Source organism: Phyllostomus discolor, chromosome 3 (genome assembly GCF_004126475.2).
Source record: "Phyllostomus discolor isolate MPI-MPIP mPhyDis1 chromosome 3, mPhyDis1.pri.v3, whole genome shotgun sequence".
Classification (NCBI taxonomy): domain Eukaryota; kingdom Metazoa; phylum Chordata; class Mammalia; order Chiroptera; family Phyllostomidae; genus Phyllostomus; species Phyllostomus discolor.
The window spans coordinates 49,850,004-49,874,184 of NC_040905.2; the positions used below are offsets into that span (position 1 = coordinate 49,850,004).

Below are 24,181 nucleotides of genomic sequence, written 5' to 3' on the forward strand. Positions count from 1 at the left end.
CTTCCTCACTTTGTGTTCCCTTGCTCTCCAATAAAGCTTTAGCAAGTAATAATCTTCTAAAGGGTTGCAAACACCCTATACTTATTTACCTCATATAAATACAAGTAAGGCAAATAAAGTCCAAACACCTATTATTTCTATTTTCCTTCCTCCTCAGAGGGTGTTTGTTTTGCTGCCTCACAGCTGCTAAAACTTATTGAAATTCTTCTCCTGTACATTTCAAATCTGTAGAGAAGGCCGCAGGTACTCCTGAAACTTACCATGAATATAAGATGCACGCAAACAAGAGAAAGGTACCCAGTCCAGTAACCAAGTTTTCGTCTCTGTACAGGTCCTGACCAAAGTCAGGCGCACAGATTGTAATGTTCTTCCCGTGTTTATCCAGCACTAAAAAACAAAGCAACCACAGTTAAATCAGAAAAACCTGTTGTAACTCAGACTCATTCATTCTGGGAAAATTCAGGTAGCTTAAAAGAGTGAAGACTTATCCCTGGGAACTGACGCCTAGTCCTACTCCTCAGACTAGCCTGTTGCTATTTCAAAGCACCGCTCTCCCATCTCAGCACCCTCTGAGAACAAGGCCCTCAAATTCTAGCCCAATGCTAAATTAGGATTTTTCAGTTCAGGACCTCATAAAAGTCTTGCTCTTTTTCAGTACTATTCAAATAGTAAAAAGTAAGCTTAGATTCATTTTTCAGCTGATTTGGCAGCCTCTGAACAGAGACAGTGTGTGGATAATGGAGTGCTCCCTCCATGTCCATCCTCTCTGGAAGTGTAATCAGAGCACCCAACTCCCCACCATGTGCCAGCAGTGTAACAGCCACCTGCCCACAGCCACCACCCAGATGAGAGTCATTTTACTGCCAGTAATAGGATGGCTGTGACATCTTTCCAGCTGTAACCTGGAAACTGCCTGGGGTGGCTGGATTTTTTAAACATTTTGAGAGGCTACATTAACAAAGATTTCTGTAGCATTATCATTGGTGGTAGTTTTGTCATTGTTATGTTTTCATTTATTGATTTGAGAGAGAGAAACATCGGTCTGTGTTCATCTTATTCACGTATTCACTGGTTGCTTCTTGCATGTGCCCTGACCAGAGATCAGACCTACAGCCTGGGTGCACCAAGAGGATGCTCTAACCAGTCAGGGCCCAGCGGCAGGTTATTTTTAATCTAACACAGAGTTTTCAATTTTGAACCCTGGATCTAAGTCTGATTGCCAACTCTGCCCAAAAATAAGGAACACAAAGAAAAGAAACCATTTTACAAACATGTGTATTCTCAGTGTTTGAAGTTGGACTAAAATTACCACTGGTACTCGCACTTGAAACAGTAAACATAATTGTGTGTGCTGTGGTTAACAGAATCTTTATTCTTAGGTCAATGAAAAATGTTTTTAAAAAAACTGACCAAACATGAACTTTGCTATTTAAGTAGTAACACCTAGAATTAAAACTAAAAGTTTTTTTGTTGTTGTTTTTAAGTGATACCTACCATTAAAAAGAAAATTACTATTAATCAAAACCCACACTAAGTTAAAACCAGAGATTAATACATAAAGTCTTGAAGAGACTAGATTTAAGTAAACTTAGAGTCAAAACAGAGCTTGTTTTAATAAAATAATTATATCCAGCCCTGGCTGGTGTGGCTCAGTGGACTGAGCGCCGGCCTACAGACCAAAGGGTTGCTGGTTTGATTCCCAGTCAGGGCACATGCCTGGGTTTTGGGCTAGGTCCCCAGTATGAGGCGAGCGGGAGGCAACCACACATTACTGTTCCTCTCCATTTCTCCCTCCCTTTCCCTCTCCCTCTGAAAATGAATAAAAATCTTAAAAAAAAATTATATCCAGGATAAACTATACTTTATATAAGGCCAACAATTATATCACTTTGCACTAGAAATAGCTATAAAAATGAGATGCATACATAGCATGTGCATATGTTAAACCTTTCAAATTATCTTTGCCTTTGCTCCCTAAATTTAGAAAATAGAAAAACAATTTCAAATATTTTTGCAGTTTAATAAGGTTAATGATAGCGTGATAATTGTAATGCATACTTAAAATTTATGAATAGAGTCTCACATATAAATGAGCTATAAAAATCAGGTCACATATTCATTCTGCAAAGTATTAATAAATGTCATGGCTTAAGAGAAATTCTAGGAATATCTAGGTGAAAACAGCTCTCAAGTACTAGTTTTTAGAAATGTACTTATTTTCATTTTTTAAAAAGATTTTATTTTTAGAGAAGGAAAGGGAGAGAGGGGGAGAAACAATGTGTGGTTGCCTCTTGTGCACCCCCCTACTGGGGACCTGGCCTGCAACCCAGGCATGTGCCCTGACTGGGAACTCAACCAGAGACCCTTTGGTTTGCAGGCTGGTGCTCAATCCACTGAGCCACACCAGCCAGGGCAGAAATGTAAGTATTTTTTAAACAACTTCAATTTTTTTATTATTGAGAAAAGAGTACAATTTAACTTGACTTATACGAGGTCAAATTATCAAAACATATATAATTTATATATACTTTTATATAGCACAAAATGATGAAGATAATAAATTATAACAAATGTAGAAATCAAAATAAGAAAATCTGGTCTTTCACTGGCAAGGCTCAGGGGCTCATACAACACTGTATAGTATAGTGCTTTTACAGTTCTCCAATAATCACTGCAACCACTCTACAATAATAATAGCTCACCCTCATATAGCACCTAATGTGTGTGAGGAACTGTGAATTCTTAAAAGCCACCTTATAAAGTAGTAACCTTATTTAATTATCTTGTTAAATTATGAATTAAAATTTAGATTCTAAAGTCAAGATGGCTAGGCAGAGAAAGGTAGCTAACTTTTTACAATTACTTGAGTGGCAAAACCAGGCTCCCCAGGCAGTCCAAGCCCAGAGCTCACTCACTGTGTGCTGTCTCTCTCAGTAACTGTTATGTAAAATGAGCATTTCAAGGTCACATAGCCAGCAAAGGGTGCAGCTGGGCTCAAATCTCTTCTTGTTTCCCACTCCCATGTTTTTTCCACTCACCTGTTTTAGTCAGAGAAACGACCACCTGAAGAAAAGTACATTAATACCCAACTAAAAAAACAAAGCAAAACAGAAAGGTTCCTTGAAAACAGAGAGGGGGGGGTGGATGCAGATCAGGCCTCAAAGCAAACTCAACAGTCTTCTTTGTTCACGCCTTTCCTACACAGCAGGAAGACCAGAGAGAAGGAATTTTCATGTTCATATCCCACCTTAAGGACTTTATTTAATGAAAAGTCTACATCATTTCTCTAATTTGATTTATTTCGAGCAAAAGGGTGTAGCTCTGTGGAACACCACGTGTTTGGCATGCATGAGACCCTGGGTTCAACTCCCAGCACCTCCACCCGCAACTCGGCCTGCAACAGTGCTCCTGAAGAAACACAGGCTCATCTGATTTACTGCAGCCCTGATCCCTGATACTTAAACAATAGCTCCCAGAGACATATTTCTTCCTCCACAAATAAAATATTCATACCACAAACACGTGCTCCCTAACAAGGCCAGCTTACCTACTTCTTCAGGTTTGCTGGACAGAGCTGAGAAGGTCAGATACGTGACATAGCAGCTGATGAGACCCGACTGCAGCAACCCAGAGTGTGGCTGTCCTGGAACATGGCAAGGGGCAGATTTTCAGTGTTCAAATTTCAACAATAAGAAAGCATGTGCTTAAAAACACAGGACTTCCCATCCCCCCAGTGATATTCCTCAAACTTGGACTCCCGCCTTTAAAGGAAAGAAGAGGTACCTAATGTGTTTCTCAGGTAACACCAAAAAAGATTTGGCGGTGGGGGCAGTTAGACAGCCTAACTGCTACTTTAGAGAGCCAAGTTCTGCCAAGCTCTCTACCAACACCTTATTTTGATAATAACTACAGCTGTACTTAAACATACTGCTTGGTCCACTTGAAGTTCATAACATTAGTTCTTAAATCACAAGATCTCAGAAGAACATTTACCATCATTATTTGTGAGATCACATGGCTTAGCGGAGAAAACAACAGACAGACCATGGACGGACTCCTCCGGATCCTACAAGGCCAGCAGACACTTAGAGTCTGTGACAGTGGAAAAAAGTTCTTATCCGTCAATGAATGAGCAAGAAACCCCTCACAACACCAGAGCTGGTCCCAGCCCAAGTGGAAGACTACGGGGCTCACCATTCATTGGGAGACGGGCTAAAATGTTGTGGCATTTATACTAAACTCAGTGTTTGGATCACTAAGAGTAACCAGGGTAAAATAAAAGAGATTCATATTTTGGGGGGTAAAATTTTCAACTACCTGCTGGCATGAAAGGATTTAGTTTCATTTATTTTTCTCTCTGGTTAAATTTGTTTCCGGAATTATATCTATTAAATTACAATGACCAATAAAAGTATAGAAATAGGCCCTTTTATAATGTTGCTCTTTTGGCACAGGAGTAAGATTTAACTTAACAACTAACAACATTAAACTAAACATTTAAAAATACTATAACTATTTCAAAGTTGTTTTAATCTGAATACCAGTAATGTTTTAGGAAATTCTTATCTGACCAATTAAAGAGAATGGAAGAATGATATTCTCAATATCAATAATGGACTTGAAATTTTTAGTACAAAAAAACTTTAAATTATTCAATACCTGCTCTTTTTTAAAGCATCACTTTAGAAAGGATTCGAGGGGCTATAAATTTACCTGACATATTTTCCTTTTCCCATCTAGAAACCTGAATGCCATGTACTTTTTTATAATCACCTGTATGGTAAAGCACCTACAAGCAACATGAAACCAGAGACAATTCTCTCTTTAATCAAAGAGAGCATACTGGCCTAAGGTATTAGAAGTCATTTACAAAAGACAATTCATACCTATACTTTCTAAAGCACTTTCAAATCCCTTATCTCTTCCTTTCAGCATGGAAAGGACCAGAACAAGGTCAGGTTCATAGGTTTCTGTTGGCTTTGCCGAGGAAGGACTTGGGTCTGGGGAAGGTGGCTCAGGGGCCAGCGGCCGGCTGCAAAGATCGGATTTCCTGCTTCCTAACTGCTAGACCACACTGTCCCTGCTTTCTGGTCCAGAGGCCTTGAGTGAGAGACGAGCCCAGAAAGAGCTCCTTCCAGAGTCTTCTCTTCAAGTTTTACACAGAGATTATAGGTTAGAGCTCAATATACACTAAGGGCATTTCCAATTAAAGGGTCCTTGTGGTACATTATTTAATAATGGCAAAATCTAGCTCCTTATTTTATTAACTTCATTATGTTCAGATCTTTCTTGACATGAGGCATGCGTGACGGTCACCTTCAGCCCAAGTGTGGGATATGATGCAGAGACTGGAGTCCCCCCTTTCCTATTGCTGACTCATCCCTGGTACGTTAAGAAATGACCCTAATTTTTTAAAATCAGGTTTGCTCAAAGACACTTATACAATAAATAAGGCAGAACAACAACAACAACAAAAAACTGTGCTTACGATTTTGGACACAGGGCGAGATGGCTACCAGTGAAATCAGCAGACACAGGCCTCCGTTTACCCCCAGGAGGATTTTGTTTTGCAGGCAACCATCTTGCTGTGTGTAAAACACTGCCATCAAAATCAGGCCTCCGGCGGCAATGGAGTACATGGTGAGGGTCACCAGGGCGAGGGCGGCGTACCACAGCTTGTTGTGAGCTGTGCCTGCAGTCCTGTTTTTGCGGGCAGAGGTAAGAGGGAAGGGAGAGAGGACAAGTCAGCGAGGGTCACGCCGGGTTCTGACATTCACCATCTCCGGCATTCACTAATGCTGTCAAGCCTCAGGCCCACCATAACCGAGCTGTCCCAGAGACATCACTTTACCAGCGCTTATGCTCTATCAAAGCTAGAAGGTACCAGTCAATATGAAAAAAATTTAGAGGTTCAAGCTTAGAATCCTTTCTAGATACTGAAAGAATTGCTTTTGACTTCAGTGTATCCCTCACCTACAATCAGTACCTACAGGCTTTACTGCAGCTTCCCCTCTCTGAAGGTGAATTAGCCGGGGACAGTTTTGGGGAGTAATAAAAAGTGGCTCTTTGCTGGAGCTCACTTCCAGGCATCCCTATACACACAGACACTGGAGGTGCCACAGCTGTTACTCCCAGTGCTGCCAGCAGCTCCTGCTGAAGCTCATCTTCTCTTTGGAGAGAGAAGCAAATTAACTCCACGCAGGGAAAGATGGGCCGGCCTCAGCCCTTCCACCCCGGCCCTGGACGGGCACATCTGCAACAGTTCTGCTTCTCCACAGCAACGCCAAGTACGATGAAGGGAAAATGTGACAGTAAATAAAAGTGGAGGATAAAATCAGCCAGGGAAAAAGTAAACATTTTAAGGGGGTTTACAGTGAAGAATGTAAAAGAGGGGATTAATGTGCTTTCTAGTTTATATAATTATTAATAAAGGGATGGGAGACATAAGTGGTGGTTTAATGATCTATAGACATTGTTCAGAACAAAGGAAAGAGTGCTTCTAAATGCTAAATGAAGAGGACAGAGCAACAGGAAGAATGGCTTGAATCACTGTCATCTGCCTTCTGATTACATTGCCCTCTGTAACCACATTCTCACAAACCTTCAGAAAAAGCATCTTGCTTAATGTTTTCGCGGAACTGGAAAGTGTTCAAGAGACCCAGCTAAAATGTTTTAATGATGAGAAACTTACTGCAGCTAGAAACAAAGAAAACAGGGAGGGAAAGGCCAAAATGACAATGACCATTATATTCTTGAAATGGAGCCAGGCTCTCCAATGACCACAGAATTATTCCAACATAGAAGGCACACAAAGGAAGTAAAGACAAAAATGAGGCTCGAGAAAGGAGGGGAGGGAATCTAAGGGTCAAATAGTAATTCATAACACAGAAAGAATGAATTATGTAGAAAAAGGTAAACACTGCTGACCAGTGTACAGGTGGGGTCCGAGTATTTCTCTGCTAGTCTTTTGGATTATTTTATTACTATATAAAGGGCTTCCTTACAGTTAATTTATGCGCATAATCCCAAAGTTAAATCTTCAACCCTAAATGCTCAGCTCCACTCCAGACTCATAATATCCAACTGCTCCGCATACTCACTTAAGGGTCTACTCAGCGTGTCCAGTTTAACAAGTCCAGAGTAACTTCCCAACATTCAAACCTCCATCCCCTAAACCTGCTCTTCTCTGATCTTCCCAACCTCAGAAAGTGACAATTCCATTCTAGCTCGGGGGGGGGGGGGCGCAGAATAAAGGGAAGAACTGCACTGTCAGCAAATTCTGCTGGGTTCGGGGTTAGAATATATCTGAGTCTGACTGCTGCTAACATCTGGCTCCAAGCGACCTCATCTCTCACCTGGATTATCTCCTACAGGCCTCCTTGCTGGTGCCTCCAACTCCCTCTAATCTTTTCTCCACAGGGGTCCTCAACCCACCCCCCCACAGTTCCACCCACCCTCCCCCACAATCCATTCACAGTGGGCTAGCCAGCAAAGCTCACCTAAGCTCTGTCTCCTTCCCAACACCTCCCATGAAACCTGTCCCTGGTGCCCAAAAAGTTGGGGACTGTTACACTAGATAACATCCGTCTAGTGCCCTCCTGTTTCACACAACGGCCCCAGAAGCCCCATGTGATGTGGCCCAGTGCTGTCTCCTGACTTCACGTCTTACACCCTTCCCTCACCACTGCAGTCCAGCCACAAGGACACTCCTTTGCTCCTTAAACAAGCACAGCACAGACCCAGCAGTCCTGCCTCGGCTCTCCCCCTCCCCCTTCCTTCATCTTCCTCACACTTTACCAGGAAGCAGTTCCCTTCCCTGCTCTCTCCAGCTGCCGTACCCCGCATTCTTTCCTCCCAGAACACTTCTCACCAACTGAACCTATTAATTCTTCGCTTGATCAATCAAGCTGATTATCTCCCCCACCCTTCCTGAAGAATGCAAGCTCCGCAAAACAAGACAAAATTGTGTTCCCTGCTGTTATGTTCTGGAGGGGCTGGCAAATAATAGGCACTTCATGAATACTGATGTAAGCACTGTCAGCTGCCAAATAATAACTTCATGTGGCAATGTTAACAGAGTGACTGCTAGTCCTGCTGCTCCAGATTCAGTCGGTCTTCCTGATGCCATCTTGCTTTTACAGACATCCCAAATAAGTGCCATGACTTATGTTTACAGTCTTGAGGCCTGCCACACAGTATCACCCCACTGTGAATACATGCTACATGAGAAGCACCTGAATGGAGATTAGAAAAGGACCAGGCAACAGGGCAGAGCACACGGACACAGCAGCCGGCAGGGCCCAGGCTGGGAGTAGCCGGGCCCAGGCTGGGGGGTGAGGGTTGGCTCAGGAAACAACACCCCAAAACAACATAAATTGAAAGTCTAGGAAAAGGGTGCTCATTAGACCTGAATACACTATCTATTCTTTATTTCAGTTTTGATATAAAACTGACCCTTCAAATCACAAAATTTCAGCTAGGAAGTATTAAAAACAAGACAACAGGCCTCAAATGGAGTGCTTTATGCTAAACACCAAACCAAGACAACCTAATTACAGTTTCAGCTCAGTACAGAAATTGTATTACAGTACAGAAATACAACCTTCTTTTCTTTAAAGTATACTTGATTACTGATGCTATTAGTTGTCCCATTTTTTCTCCCCTTTATTCCCCTCCACTGTGCACCCCACCTCACACCACTATAGTCCAGAAATAGAATCTTAAACCAGCCAATCAGGAATCCTCTGATTAGCACTATTAGGGAATCTGCCCGATATCCCCTGACATCCCATAACAGAGAGTAACCTTGCAGTAACCAGCCCGCTCTTCCCCCAGTGTAACTTCACTGTCTCCGCTCCCTTCGGCCTACAAAAGCCTCACTTTGTACTGCTCCTTAGAGATCCTTTCTATCTGCTACATTGGATGCTGCCCAACTGGACTGACTTGTTGTTCAAATAAGCTCTAAAAATGTTTAATATGTCTCAGTTTATGTTTTAAAAAACCACATTAAACATCTAGTCCAAACACAGCATTTTACAGGTGTGAGAATGGAGGTCGGAGAGGCCACGTGATGTCCCTGATGGGAACGGCAAGCTAGAGAGTGAGGGGCTTTAGCATCTGCACCCTCCTGGCCCTTGATCTTTCTGCCCCACTGCCTTTGGGGTCTTCTTCTCAAGATCTTTACAAAATGAAGAAAAAAAAAAAAAGGAAAAGTACTGTGGTTGTTCCATGAAGAGTGATATAAGTATTACATTTTCTAGACTAACCTTGTAAGCAAGAAACTGTTTAAAAACACAGCAAAAACTCTAAATTATATTAATTTACATAAAAACAACAATATTAGTGTCCTGGACAGGTGGTTCAGTTGGTTGGAGCATTGTCCTGTACACCAAAAGGTTGTGGGTTCAATCCCTAGTCAGGGCACACACTTAGGTTTTGGGTTCAATCCTGGGTTTGGGGGCGTATAGGAGGTAACCAATCGATATTTCTCTCTCACATCAATGTGTCTCTCTGTTTCTCTCTCTCTCCCCCTCCCTCCCTTCCTACCTCCCTTCCTCTCTCTCTAGAATCAGTAAACATATAGTCAGTGAGGATTTAAAAAAATAACAATAACAATATTAGTGAGCTTCCTAGCTTAATCCTAATTTTAGACAAACCAACCAACCAACTATAAATATGTTGACAAAAGGGATTTTGTTGGGATATTGGCCTCAAAGCCAGGACAACAGCAACATTATCTGCTGCAAAGCTTTTAAGCCATTCTTACTGAGTGGCGTCTGGAAAGTTTTTAAAGCAACCAAACTCTTCCAAAAGGCCTGTTGACAGTTGGCATCAATAATTAGTCTCAGAAAATGGCCTCAGAATCAATCAAAACATTAAAGTCAGAGTGAAGAGGCACAAGTATTCTCAGGAGAACACACATTTAATGGACAAATCAGGCACTCAGTATCAAAGAGGTTAATATTTTACCAGGAAATTTCTTATCTGAGTATATTTGTGAACATTTTAGGGAAAATTTAGGATGACGTATTTACTTTGTCTAATAAAAAATTCAGAGTGAGCCATGGCTGGTGTGGCTCAGCAGACTGAGTGCTGGCCTGTGAATCAAAAGGTCGTCAGTTCGGTTCCCAGTCAGGGCACATGCTTGGGTTTTGGGCCAGGTCCCTAGTTGAGGGGTGTGGGAGAGGTAACCAATTGATGTATCTCTCCCATCAATGTTTCTCTCCCTCACTTTCTCCCTCCCTTCCTTTCTCCTTAAAGATAAATAAATAAAATCTCAGAAAAAATTCAAAGTGAAAGTACATTAAGAGTTATCATGGAAAGAGTAACATATAATTTACATTAAAATGTGTTTCCAATTTATTGTGCACAACTGAGAAAACAGGGTCACATAAAACTATAGTCACCCATTTAACTTATCTTTAGGAAAATTTTGCTGCTAGAGACCCCGAACATGAATAACTAGGTTTCAGGGATGATTCAGAACAGCAGGACGGTATGCACGAGCCTACATGTGAGCACTTCTCAGACCTAGAAATCTGTATCATCGTAGATACTGACTGGAAATAACACCAAAACACATCTGTAGTGCTGCTTATATGGCTATGCAGTCAGTGTGCTGTAAACATTTTAAGAACTAGCCATAAGCACTTGGGTGCTTACTCCAGTATTTACCAAATGATAAAATGATTAACACTATCTTTACACTCACGCATCTCACAGTTTGATATTTAAAAAACAATACCAAAATAAAATAGCAACAACTACTACCAAGCTGAGAAATATAATCAGAATGAAAGATATTTTGAGAGAATTTGAACAGTATATTTTGTTTTTTCCAAAATAAAAAATAAAATTCACATTCACGGAAAACTTTCTAATCACCTCCACCAAAAAAGAAAGAAAATGTATAAAATAACCTGATGCCTAGAAAACCTATAAAACAATAAAAACCTTACTGGATACAAAGGCAATAATTTTCATTCATATTTTATAGGTAAAGTAAGACAGAGAGCAGCTAAGTGCTTTGTCTGGAGTCACAACAAGAGTCAGCTTGGCCTTAGGCCTCAAGAGGCTGGACCCTTGTCTGGCTGTCATTTCCTCAATGTGGATCAGCAAGAATAAAGACTAACCATTAACAGTTGAGCAGTTCCCACTTATCCTGTGACATGAAATTCTGCTTTCAAGGCACTTAGAAAGACTCTGGCCATGTCACACCATTGGCTGACTCAAAGACCAAATGAGAGAGAACAGGGGAAAAGAGAGCCAAAGGGGGAAAAGAAATGCAGTGACAGAAGGAAAAGTAGAAAGAATCGGAAAATAGCTTGGGAGGAAAGCAAATGAAGAGGTCCAAAGAGCAAGGGAGAAGAGAGAATGCCGGCAAAAACTGTTGTTGGAAGCGGGCTGCTGATGCCGCCAGCAGCGGAGAGCCTTTAGCAACATGGCACTGTGGGCAGTGCCTCCGAGTCACTGAGTGAGTTCACTTGGAAGCTTTCCATAAAGGCTCATACCAGTTCTTGTTCCATTTATGTGCAAACTCCACGAGCAGGATGAGCTGGATGCCTATAAAGAGGAAGGCTCCGACGGCTCCCACATAGCGCCAGGCTGCAAAAGACCACACAAAAGGAGATGACATGACTGTTCCAAGTGTTAGTTCCAAACAGGAATGGCTACAGTCCATTTTTACTGCATGCTCTCTGTACCTGCAACACATTTAATTCCCACACAGCTGTACTACTATTAGACCCACTTTATAGATGACAAACACTGAGTCTACCTAAGTTGACACAGTGCCTTACTCAGTAACGGGTGTAGCTGGTGTGTAAACACAGACAGTCTGGCTCTGGAGCATCCAAGCTTAACCCCCATGCTACCAATGCCAACTATGCTAACAGACGTACTAATTCATAAAGTCAACACAGCCCACAAATTAAAAGTAAAAACACCCACTGCCAGAAAAATCAAGGGCTGTAATTTTATTGGACAGGGAGCCACCAGTGTCTAGTAAGGAAATGAGGTTTAGACTCGGGGGCCAAGGACTCAGGTTCTCCCTGTGGCTCGGTCACAAAGAAGCCCTAACATTGGATGAGCCGTGTCACATCCCTGGGCTCAGCTTGTCTATAAAAATGACTGAGCTAGACTAGAGGACGGCTACGCCCCTTCCCGTTCTAAAGATACTATGCTAATGAATAAAGGTATGCCTGTGGGGAACAGAAAACCAGGTAATAGCATTTTAGGTAAAAACAAGACATGGATATAACCTCCTTAAGGAGTACATAAAATTCGTGCGATCTTGAAAAACTAGCTGGACCTTTATACGGGACTATTAGGGGTCTACATCTGTTCCGTATGGACTGACATAATGTGAATACTTTTACTATCTTACTTAGGATAGTGAATTCATTTGGGCTAAACAGGGTTTTGAATCACTGAAATTTTGACATCCCCCCCCACCCCCTTAGCTCATGTGAAGAAGGACTCTCAGTTTCAGCTATGATGAAAGGCTTCATATTAAATTAATTCTGGTAGGTTCTATCAACAAGGAACACAATTCAGTGTTACACAGTTTCATATAAGGTAAGTTTAGACATACACTGGAGGATGCCTCTCTTGTCCCATTCGGCTGCAGACTTAAAGCTGCTGAGCAGCCCAGTGCTCGGTGCAATACTCAGTGAGAACAAGGTCTCCAGGGCCTCTTCAAATGGGGCTGGCAGTGTCAAGCTGACATGCTAAACTGATTTTCAAGCAAATTTTAAGTGCTTCATTTTCCCTTCAGGCCAATAACCTTAAAATTATTTTACTTCTTCAGCTCGTTGAGGAAGTAAAGGCCCTCCCACAGCTTGCTGGGAAGGGAGGGAGTGAGGGGAACAGAGGGGGGTGGGGAGTAGAGGCAGTAGATAAAGTATGGGCAGGCCAGGAATTTTTTTTAAGTCACAAGAAAGTCAGTAATTCAAACTATCAAAGGCACTGTGGACTATACTTTTGAATAATTTTACAAAATGGGTAAAAACAAAATACATGAGAACCCATATGTATGTACCATTCAGGAAGGTCTCCTGGTCTGGAATGAAGAAAGCTCCTGAGCACATGGCCCCCAACAGCAGAAGCTTGAAGAACCAAAAGCTAGAAAGAAAAAAAAAAGGAAATGTATTTAAATGATATTCAAGGAAGGACAAAAGACCTCTTAGAAGGGAAGCATGTCACTCCATGATTCCGCCATTGGTACTGTTCTCTCCAAATCGAGGGGAAGTAATTAAGTGACTAGAGACTGCCTTTTCCCATAATTAGACAGACTCAGCGTAGCCTCTGATTGTGCAAAACACCATTTTGTTGCAGGACTGGAAATGACCTGGGGAAAGGTCTTGGTACAAGAAATTAACTCTTGTCTTCACTGAGTTTCTCATTATGGTACCACGGTTACAAGGAGGATTCTTCTAGTTCTTTAGCCACTGTGTGGTGACAAGTATTAAGTCCCACCTTCTTTCCCTAAAATCAGTGTCAGCAATTTTACCTGGAGGGGAGCAGTTACAGAGTCTAATGATTGGAAGTGGTCCTGGGTGGCTGTTCTGAGCACAAGGCAAGGGGAAACGAAGCCTGAGGACTCACCCGTTGTGAATGTAGGCTCGGCAGCTTCTGCTGTTGCTGACATTGAGGGTCAGGAGGCAGAAGATAAAGAAGAAACAGGCCATTCCAAAACAGACTCTATACACCGCAGAATACCCCACCAGCTTCTCACACGTGTCACCAGCTTTAATGCCTTTACAAATGTCTTCGTAAAAAGGAATCTGAGGAAAAAGCGAAAAAAAGTCATGTCACACCCGGGTAAAGAGGGGCTGTCGGGCAGTGCCCCTTCAGCCTGCAAGTCCCAGCCCAGCATGGACGTGCGCCATGCACATAGAGAACAAACACTGAGAAGAGAGCCCTCTTCCGAAGGCTGTTTCTTAATTGCCTCTGAATCTTTTGTAAAGTTATGGTGCTCAGAATGTACCGCTCAGCCTATACTGACCCCAAATGAATTCTGAAGTCCACCATCAGAATTTTTAAAACGATTTTATTTATTTATTTTTAGAGAGGGAAGGGAGGGAGAAAGAGAGAGAGAGAGAGAAACATCCATGTGCGGTTGCTGGGGGTCATGGCCTGCAACCCAGGCATGTACCCTGACTGGGAATTGAACCTGCGACACTTTGGTTCGCAGCCCATGCTCAATCCACTCAGCTACGCTAGCCAGGGCTGGAATTTTTTTAAATTACACTTGCTATCATGGATATATTTTTCTTGAAATGCACAAATGTATAGAATAAAAAGTGAGAGACTTACTTCACCTCCACCCTAAAATGTCCACTGACCTCTCTTCAGGAGAGTTCACAGTTTGGTGAATACTTTTATTAGCTTATATGTATCAATGTGTGTGTGTGTGTGTGTGTGTGTAAGTATGTATACACAGCCCCATATTTACATACAACACACATGTACATGCACTTGTATAGTACCATATACATTACACATACACACAGCTTTATTAAGTAAAAGAGTATATATATTGTTCTGTAATACTTTTCTCCAATTAACAATAAGTTGTGGATATCCTTCCCTATTAATACATAAAATCCCACCCCACCCTTTTTAACCACTATGTATTTTAGAGTGGACTAGATTAGAATTGATAAGCACTCCCACACTGATGTTCTTAGGGAGGTGTTTTGTTTTGTGCATTTGGTTTTGCTATTACAAACACTGATGTAATAACGCTGTTGTGCGAGCCTCATTGTACCACTGCCATTATTTATGTGGAGCAGACTCCAGACCCAGAAATAGAATCACTGAGTCAGGTAGTATCTACATTTTAAAATTTCAAGACATAAAGTCAAGTTGCACCGTCAAAGGCTGCCCCAGTTTATCTCACCAGAATTTCTGAGACTGCTCATGGTCCCAACCTGAACACCCAACTGAAAGATAAACAGCACTATCTTGTTTCAATGTCCGTTTCCCTCATTACTAGTAAGGTTCACGTCTTTTCTTAAATTTATGGCTATCTATATTTTTCTTTGTGAATTGGCTATTAACTAATTTTTTCCTTGATCACTGGAGCTCTTTATTCATGTATCTTAATCTTCTGATAAATACTGACAATGGGTATTCTAGTCCAGTTAGAAGGTTTCAATGTAACACCTATATTATCAGCATAATTAAAATTTTACACAATGAGAATAGGCAGTACATTTCTATGAACACAGAAGATAAGGATTTAGTGATTTAAAAACTTGCTTATCCACATTGAAGCCGGACATTCTTCAGAACAGGAAAAAAGTGGAAAATCACATTATAGCTGTAATTCACAAGACAAAGAAAAGATAACACAGAGGGGGGGAAAATGACACAATGGAGATAAAAATGAAGCATGATAATTTAGTTTCTTCTCCAGAACAGACATTAAAGTAACAATAGTAACTCAGATTGTTAAGATTTCCCTAAACAAAAGGAAGACTAAATTAATTGGACTCATCTTCCTAAATGTGGATTCCTTCTCCTCAGAAAACGTCTGCAGTCATTACTATACCTGAATCTCAAACATGGTTTTCCTAAACAAAACGTGTTTTTCAAAATTACTGCCTTGGGCAAAAATGCATTGTTACCAAGGCCCTATTCACATAACAGTTTCACGAAGAAATGTCAGATGTTTTGTAGTCAGCACATTCTGCAACGGCAGCTTTGTTTTTCTTAGATCAGGGCAAGATGTGAACGCATAAAGACACTACTGTACTTCTGACCAGGCTACCAAACCAATTAACACACACGTAGGGTTGCCAGATAAAATACAAAATGTCTAGTTAAATTTAAATTCCAGACAAACAATGACTAATTTTTTGGAATAAGTATGTCCCATACAGTATTTGGAGCATACTCAGACGAAGTATTGCACGGGACATACCTACACTAAAAACGCATTCCTTCACAAGAGATGAAGCTCAGAAGAGGAGGGGTCAGGTGTCTGTCATGCTAAGAACTCAGGCCCTGTCTTGTGGGCAAAGGGAAACAACTATTTGAGTTGGAATACCTTTGTTTGTTTTCTCTTTCTTTTCTTTTTTCTTCTTTATTTTTATTTTCCTCATGTTTCAGTTTTTTAAACTGGAAAGTCTTTGGCTGCAAAGTGGAGGGCACTGCAAAGGCAACAGGTCTGAGGTGGGGGTAAGTTGGAAGGCAGCCGGTTCACTGCCTGGGTAATGTGTGAAGAAGGTAAATCACTCGATAATAAAAATTAAAATACAACTGGGGATAATAAAAATTCTGTAGGTAGAAGTCATAATTGGTTGGACCTTACAGACAACAAGAATGAAGTCAAGGATTAGGGGAGGGTTCTCGTCTGCTTTAATTTTTTGCTGTTTGTGAGGGCAGGGGTGGGGGAAGGGTGGGCAGAGGGCAAAGAGTGGAACTGGAAGAAGTGATCAGCAGTTTGTGTTTAGCAAACAGAGTTCAGCGCATCCTGGATCTTCCCAGTGAGGATGCCTGGTCCGGAAACTGCTTCAGAGCAGCAATTAGGACTAAACAGGCGGATAGCAGGAAGTGACCCCAGGTAGGTACTGAGAGAAAGATGTCAGCCAGTGCTTCCTGAAGGAGTCTAAATTTTTCACAGGGTTAAAAATCTCCAGATATTGAAGTATGTTGGAACCCACACAAAGTGAAAGTTTCAGAGCCTCTAAGGAGAGAAAAAAAAAAGCTACAGCAATGAGTGGTATCAGTAACAAAAAAGTAATATTGCTTTCAATCTGTGACAGCTACATTCACTCCACCTCACTTAACAGGCTGTTTTATTTATAGGAGATTAATTGCTCTATAATATTCATTCACATCTTTTGTTCCCTCCCTTCTCTTTTCTATGCACCAGCAAAGCTCATTTCTCACACATACACCCCACCCCCAGCCCAGCTTTCATTTTCAGGCCCTTCTCGGCCTCCTGCCCCAAACCCACTCTCCTCCTTCTAAAACCCATTTGAAGAAGAACGCTAATAATGCCAGTTAGGCCTCAGCTCCTATGCAATCTTCCCCCACAAAGGTCCTCCCCTGTTGACTCCCAGAGGCCCTTAGACTCCTCAAAGAGTGAGTATGTGGCCTGGCACCTTTCACCCAAAATAAAAGTAGGCAAACAACCCCCTGCTCCCAATACTAAGGCCTGCTTTATACTCTGCAGGTGACTTAGTCATTTATCAATGGCTTTCAGTAAGTAGTGAGTATTTTTAGGCAACGAACCTCGAGTTGAACAGGCTGGCAGGATTTAGCAAAGGGAATTTGCTCTGATTAAATATTTGTTGTTCCAAACTCCATCCCAGTTTTGGAAAAAGAAAACATACATCACACACAGATTCCACACTGTGAGGTGAAGGGGACTGGCCTGCTAAGGGCGTTGCCTCTAAAACCTGGCTCTGGGCATCCAAGGACACTGCACCTGTGTTGGTTCTGTACAGACCCAGGGCCAGGGGCTTCCTCCCAACCCTCCAGGCCATCGAACTGCAAGTCATGAATTATCAGTAAGAATAAACAGCTCACTCCCAACCCTAACTCCACCACTAAAGTGGGCAAATTACGCACCCTCCCTGAGTCTCAATGTCCCTTCTCATACAACGAAATAATACTGCCACCCTGTACACCTGAAACTAATATAAAATAATATCGAACATTAACTGTATTTGAAAAACTAAAAACAATTGTTTTAAATACAGCCTCCCACCTCATGAAGTTGTTCTGAGAATTAAATAAGTTAGTGCTTATAAAGTACTTGGCATCACTCCTAATCCATAATATCCATTAAATAAACTTCCTTAATTCTGAGGTATTATCTTCTTTATAAAAAGAACTTTTGGGGAAGAGAGCGGGCCTAGGACATGAACCACTCACTGGTTGATGCATTCTGATTTATGGTGGGAAGTGGGCATCTCAGGACGCAGAGAAGCTCTGCTCACCTTCCCAAAGGAATCCCCGTGAAGGATACAGTATACACTTACCTGTCTTTCGAAGACCTAGTCACCACCCAAAAGAATATATCTGAACTCCCAAATCATGGAAGAGATGTTCAAAACATCAACACAAGTATTGAATTAAAAAAGATGGGGCCTAGGAGAAAATCTACATAATTCTGTCTACATAGGAGAAATACTAGTTATGCCCCCAAACAACTTCCATCTGAGGCGAACAAATACACAGAAACAATAAATATACAGAGCTACAGAAAGACCTACAGATCTAGTTGGCCAGGAGCCCAGATGCTGTGAACTTAGAAATAAAGTATAGGCTTTGGGAGTGATTCTTATGGAAATGGAGAGGAGGAAGATGAGAGTCATGTTTCTATAATATCAAAGGATTATTTGGGAGAGATGAGAACATGGCATATTAACAAAGCTAATGATTTTACATTCCATTACATCAAATTTCTAGGGCAGGAAATGAAAGTAAGATGCAAAGAAGGCTTTGGGCAGCTCAGCATGAGTGATGTCATGAAAACCAGAAGAACTAGATCTGCACGTACTGTTTAATAACCCTTACTTGAAAATGACTTTCAGTACTGAGAGTCTTTCTCAGTCTGCCTCTCCCCTTCCTGGTATTCTAACTTGTCCTCAAACCTTCTAAACAATTCATTTTTCTCTGCGGGTCATGACAGCGATGCCTGCCTGTGACCCACCAATGGACAGAAGCTGAGGAACGTGACTGCTAAAATCAGCTTCCATACTCCGTGGACAGCCTCTAGGCAGCCAAGGTTCACTTCTCAGTAAGTTACTATCTTTGAGGCCCTTTGTGGGAAACAACCAATAATTGCTTCTCTTTTGTTTAGGTTTCAAAACATTTTTAAGAGAAAAGTCTACATTGTGTCATTATTAAAAGCCACAAGAGGAACAAAAATTCCTCAGGCTGGTTTTGTTTGACCCTGCCACCTCTGAAATCAGGAACGTAATGCCTGCCCCCCTACCCCCCACCCCAAACAGTCCTCACAATCTCGGATGCACACTCACAGCTCCTCCACCACGTGCATTTCATCAGGATCCAACAGCCACAAATATGATTAGACAATCAGAAAACAATTCTAATCAACCGTTAAACAACAGGCTTTCATTCTGAAGACGACTCACAGAGGACTGACTCATTATGATGGTATGAAGGGCTCTTCCACAGAAGGGGGCAGGGATCAGCTAATGTCAATCTGTTTAGAGAATCAGGTAACGTCGAGGGCGGAATGTGCAAATACAAGAAGCACGCACCAGTTAACAATCTTGAAGTGAAAACTTGTGGAACTTTTCAGTGAGGCAACAGCAGTGGTGGTTAGGGGCCGTGGAATGGATACATCCTGCCTGCTGATTTGATGTGGCCTATGGAGGTATGGACTTTGTTTTAGCCAGAAATTAGTTTTTCTACCCCTCCCCGCCCCCAGACCATAGGGTCTGACGAAGGACTTTGTCCTGCCTGGAAAGGAAGAAGGCCGATGGAAGGACACCCTTAAACACAGGGATGTTGAGGTTTCTATAACAAGAGGACTAGGAGTCTACACAGGCAAAGCTGTGGATTTGGACCACTTAATCAGGCAGAAGACAGTGAGCCCCAAATCAGCTTTCTTCCTGAATGTCTCAACGTGGCATGCAGTGGTGACGTGTCATATGCAAATTCAACTATGTGCACAGCTGTCTTCTATAAATAATTTTTTAAAATCCAGTGAGATTAGTTTGCATGTGTACTCTTCTTCATTCCACACTACACAGTACATGATACACGTAAACATATACTGTAGCACAGACTTTGCTCACTCATTCACTTACACCTACTATGTACAGGAACTGTTCCCAGTGAATAAAACAGGTCAGGAAAATCCATGCTAATAAGGAGTTAACTTTTGGTGAAATGCCATATTCACAAAACTATGTGCTCTACTTCATGGATATTTCAAGCATTTTCATGGTTAATTTTATTACTTATGATTTTTACCTGAGGTGGGACACGAGAGTCTACCATCCCCCAAAGTCTGGACTCCACCATACCTGCAATCTCACATTCTGAGGGCCCCTACTTACTTGTTCCCCAATCCTAGTGGTGAGGACAAGGACACGACAGACGTTTAGGTTTCTGGCCCAGCGTCCTTCCCATTTTACCATTTATTGAACCTGAATGTGGGCACTGCCAGCAGCAAGTAAACTAGGGTACACACACATTTATTTTCTCCATTCCTACTTCTTCCCAATCACCAAAATGCTTGGTTTGGCTACATAAATAGAATACTAATTATCTTTACCTGAGAATGATCGCAAAGGGCTACACAGAACAAGGTATATATACTGTTAAGCATATGCTCAATTTATTTTTCCCTAGTCAACCCAGTATGTGGTTCACACGGGCCAGTGATCTGCAGTACAAGCAAATACGCTGGTGTCCTCGGCACAAAGTTCAGGCCACTGAAGTGTCCCCTTTAGAGAGGAGAATTTAACAGCATATGACATGCACAGAGCCACGAAGTTCTAACACAGGAGTCAGCAAGTGTCAGCCTGCGGGTCACATCCAGCTAGCTTCTGCTTATGTAAATAAAGTTTTATTGGAACACAGCCATGCTCATTTGTTGGCATATTGTTTGGGCTGTTTATGTGCTACAATGGCAGAGTTTAGCAGTTGCTAGAGACCACATGGCCCTCAAAGCCGAAAATGTTTTCCTAGCTGGCTCTTCACAGGACCAGTTCGCCCACCCCTGGACCACCAGGAAGAATAGCTGAGAAGTTGTGCAGAACTGCTGAAGTATAAATTAACATCTCAAAGGCAAATGACAACTGGTGATAACTTACTCTGCAGATCAAAGGCCAAAGGACCAGCAGAGAGCACAGCAGCTCATTTGGACGACATCTGAGGGTGCCAGCACTTTGTCCTGCCTTCTCGTCTCTCAGGCGCTTTCTCTCTCAGGCGCTTTCCCTTCTCCACAGGGCTCACTGTTCTCCCCAAATGGAACTTGTGCTTTCAGCGAATCCAACTGTACATCTCCCCTGTCATTGCGAGTGCAGCAAATTAGGTATTTTAATTTACCTGCCTGCACGGTAAGTTTTTTTGGAGGAGCAGTGGAGAGAGTGGGGGGTGGGCATGCCTGGGAGTGCAATGCATTTCCTGTGGGTCAGAGCTCTCAATGGCTCTAACAGGAAAAATTCCTCACATCTGTTATTATGCAAACAGCCCGTGGAACCAAAAATAAAACCCATAGTGATGAAAGCCGGCATGTCAAAAGATAATTTTAGACTTATTTTAAGACCGTAGAAACAGCTTCACTGAAATTTAAAAACCACACCCCCAAAATAACCAACACCCTTGTGATTAAGTTCAGCCCTGCTTTAAAGGGATTGTAACACACTCCAATTCCCTTTCACAGACCTCCTACCTCACCGCAGCCCCCAGTCTCCAGACGAGGAAGGGAAGAGAGCATTCTTGAGGTCTAAGACGACCCAATGGTCAACCCAATGGTCACTGACACTACCATCTCTTATAGTCGCTAACGAAGTTCTTGTATTTCTAGTTTTCAAACACACCTGCATACACACCAGGTCTCATGTTGGGGGCTCTTTCTGTACATACAGGGTGGGGCAAAAGTAGTTTTACAGTTGTGACTAAGTAAAACACAGTTTATTCTTGTACTGTTATTTACTAATTGCTGGATTATTTTCCACACAAACTGTAATCTACTTCTGCCCCGCCCTATACTTACCATACTGTTCCCATTTGCCCCTATCTGAGGTCCAGTTCTCTAAGAACAAAGACTATATGCTACCCACACCACATCCTTGTGGTCCACCCAGAAGTGGCATCCATTTGCCTAGCACTGACACAGACAAATAGGCTGATACCAGGTTGTAGTAAAAGGAAAGACAGCATATATTTCAAAGGTACTGGTGAAAGGGGAGTGAGCAGCTGATGCTCAAAGACCCAAGCCCCCCGATAATCTGCAAACGGGGTCTTTTACAGGTAAAAGTCACCAGTAAAGGATCTGGGGTTGTGGCTGTGTTGATTAGTCAGTTATGATGTAAATTTCCATGGTTTTCCTAATCTGATTTATTTCTCCCCTGGCATCATCCTGTCATCCTGTTTGGGGTCTTCATCACTGGGGTCAAGAGGTCTACCCATTTCCAAACAAACCAGAGTTCTGCAACCCATCTTCAGATTGTAAGTCAGTTGCATTACCTTCAGAGCAGAAAAACAAATCTATCCCTCTTGGATTTAAAAGGCCACATCCTTTCCTTATGTCAAGCAATATGTTGCTTGAAACCTGCTTCATAGGCACATCTCTAGGTTCCTGGACACGGCTGTATTCTTTCATAATCTTTAAACAGAAATCGTGACAGCCAGCTGTGCGCACAAAGGTGTTTTTCCTCTCATGTGTTAAGTTCTTTTAGCTGGGCTAATAATCAAATCAACAGACACAGATTAACAGCAGAAAGTGTCCAGAGTCTGTTATATGAATATCTATTTGGGGGCTGTAAGAACAGTGACCACAGAGGTACAGAGTAGCTGAGGTATACATGCCATTTCCAAGCTGGGAAGACAGCTAGGCGGTGAAGAGACTCCAAAGGGCAGGGAGGGCATATCCACGGAGACGGGAAAGCAAATCTCCGGCAAACAAGTGTTGGCTCACCTCTGGCCCTCGTGGGAGAGATCCTCCATCTGAACCTCTAGGCTGTGAAGGGGGGAGGTTTGTTTCTGAGTCTTTTATGTCCCAGCAATCAAACAGCTTGAAATCAATATCCTAAAAGGCATATTTTGGGAGTGGCAAAAGCTGCTTCCCCCTTCACAGTGGAGCTATGGCTCTTTAGAGAGCTAATGTAACATTTTTAACTAAAAGTTAAATTCGAGTAATTTTTATAATTTGCTATCAGTTCCATTCCCAGCATCTCACAGGGTGCTTGGCACCGGCCAAGGAAGGAAGGAAGGAAGGAAGGGAGGGAGGGAGGGAAGGAAGGAAGGAATGAGTTACATGACTTAGAAGATTTTTTAAAACATGAACTAGGATTACAGTGTACCCAAGTAACACTGTTACCTACTTTTAAACTGTGTAAAGAATCAAGATTCAACTATTCACAATATTTATGTTTCCTGCTACCAAGCTCTCTGAGGCTACTGTCTCTGGGTTCATTATGTGTTGTGCCGCTTGTCCGTTCCCTCTGGCCCGAGTCTCTGTAACGACAGAACAGTTCGTTTTTAACTGTAAGCTCCTGTCTGTCCTGTTTATCTGCAGACTGCTCCCAGGCCCCATCTGCGGACAGTTGCTTAACAGATGCTTTTGATGATGACAGAAAAAAAAAGGGTTAGGAAAACTTAAGTTCTCACATCTTATCTTTCTCCCCTCCCAGCCAGGCCCATCCTGAAACAGAGATCCTGTTAATGTCTGATGCCCCACCCCCATCCCCAAAAGCTTCTGGGTAATGGATCCTGCAGACCAAGGACAATAACTATTGTTTCTTGTTTTCTGGCTCCTGGAAAGCTCATTATTGCTGGACAAGGATCAAACCTCTTTGTCTTTGGTTCAGACTCAAAAAAAAAAAGACTCTCAGCGGGATATCCATTTAGTTCAAATCCCTGCCTGTAGTACAAAACGATTTCCCACCATTATTTCCCAGCATTCACTTGTGTGGAGGGTGAGGCCCAGCAATGAGAGAAGCCAAGGATAGGAGGGTTGCAGGGACTCTGCTTTCTCCCACCCTGAATGGTGATTCACCAAAGATAAAGCTGTTTGGAAACCCTGGAGGATTTAAGGGATGGAACTTCCCCACAGGGAAACTCTGATTAGGCCACAATGAGAACTTTCCCTCCATGTTCTACAAAGACCTTCAAGTTTGATGGCCTGAACCCATCTTTAACCTCAGAAACGTACTCACTGATAAACCTGACACATGTAAGGAACAACAGCGCAATGAAGTCTGCTGCTGTTCAGAACGAGAACTTTTGAAAAGCACTCTATCTCAGCTGAATTTTAAAACAATGCTCCAGAATCAAAGAACTGAGTCAGTAATATATACATTTGCTAATTCGACACTTGCTGTAACACAAGAACATAGAACACCAGCTAAGAATGGAGAGTTCTACTCTAATAGTTCAACACCTGATGCCAGGTCTCAGGTACATAGCTCTCTTAACATTCAACTGGTAAACACCAAAATCAAAACAAGAGCCCAGCTTGCCA

At 42.2% G+C, this 24,181-nt stretch overlaps 1 protein-coding gene across 1 annotated transcript in view; it reads right to left on the reverse strand.

Moving 5' to 3' along the window:
- The window catches only part of SERINC5 (serine incorporator 5), an 88,129-nt gene that overhangs the window by 16,447 nt on the left and 47,501 nt on the right, over window positions 1-24,181 (reverse strand). Inside the window, exons 3-8 of the mRNA XM_028518804.2 lie at window positions 13,606-13,784; window positions 13,040-13,122; window positions 11,511-11,604; window positions 5,489-5,700; window positions 3,548-3,643; window positions 261-387 (exon numbers count right to left, since the gene is read on the reverse strand). Of these exons, the coding sequence (XP_028374605.1) occupies window positions 261-387; window positions 3,548-3,643; window positions 5,489-5,700; window positions 11,511-11,604; window positions 13,040-13,122; window positions 13,606-13,784 (791 nt within the window). The remainder of the gene's footprint in view (window positions 1-260; window positions 388-3,547; window positions 3,644-5,488; window positions 5,701-11,510; window positions 11,605-13,039; window positions 13,123-13,605; window positions 13,785-24,181) is intronic.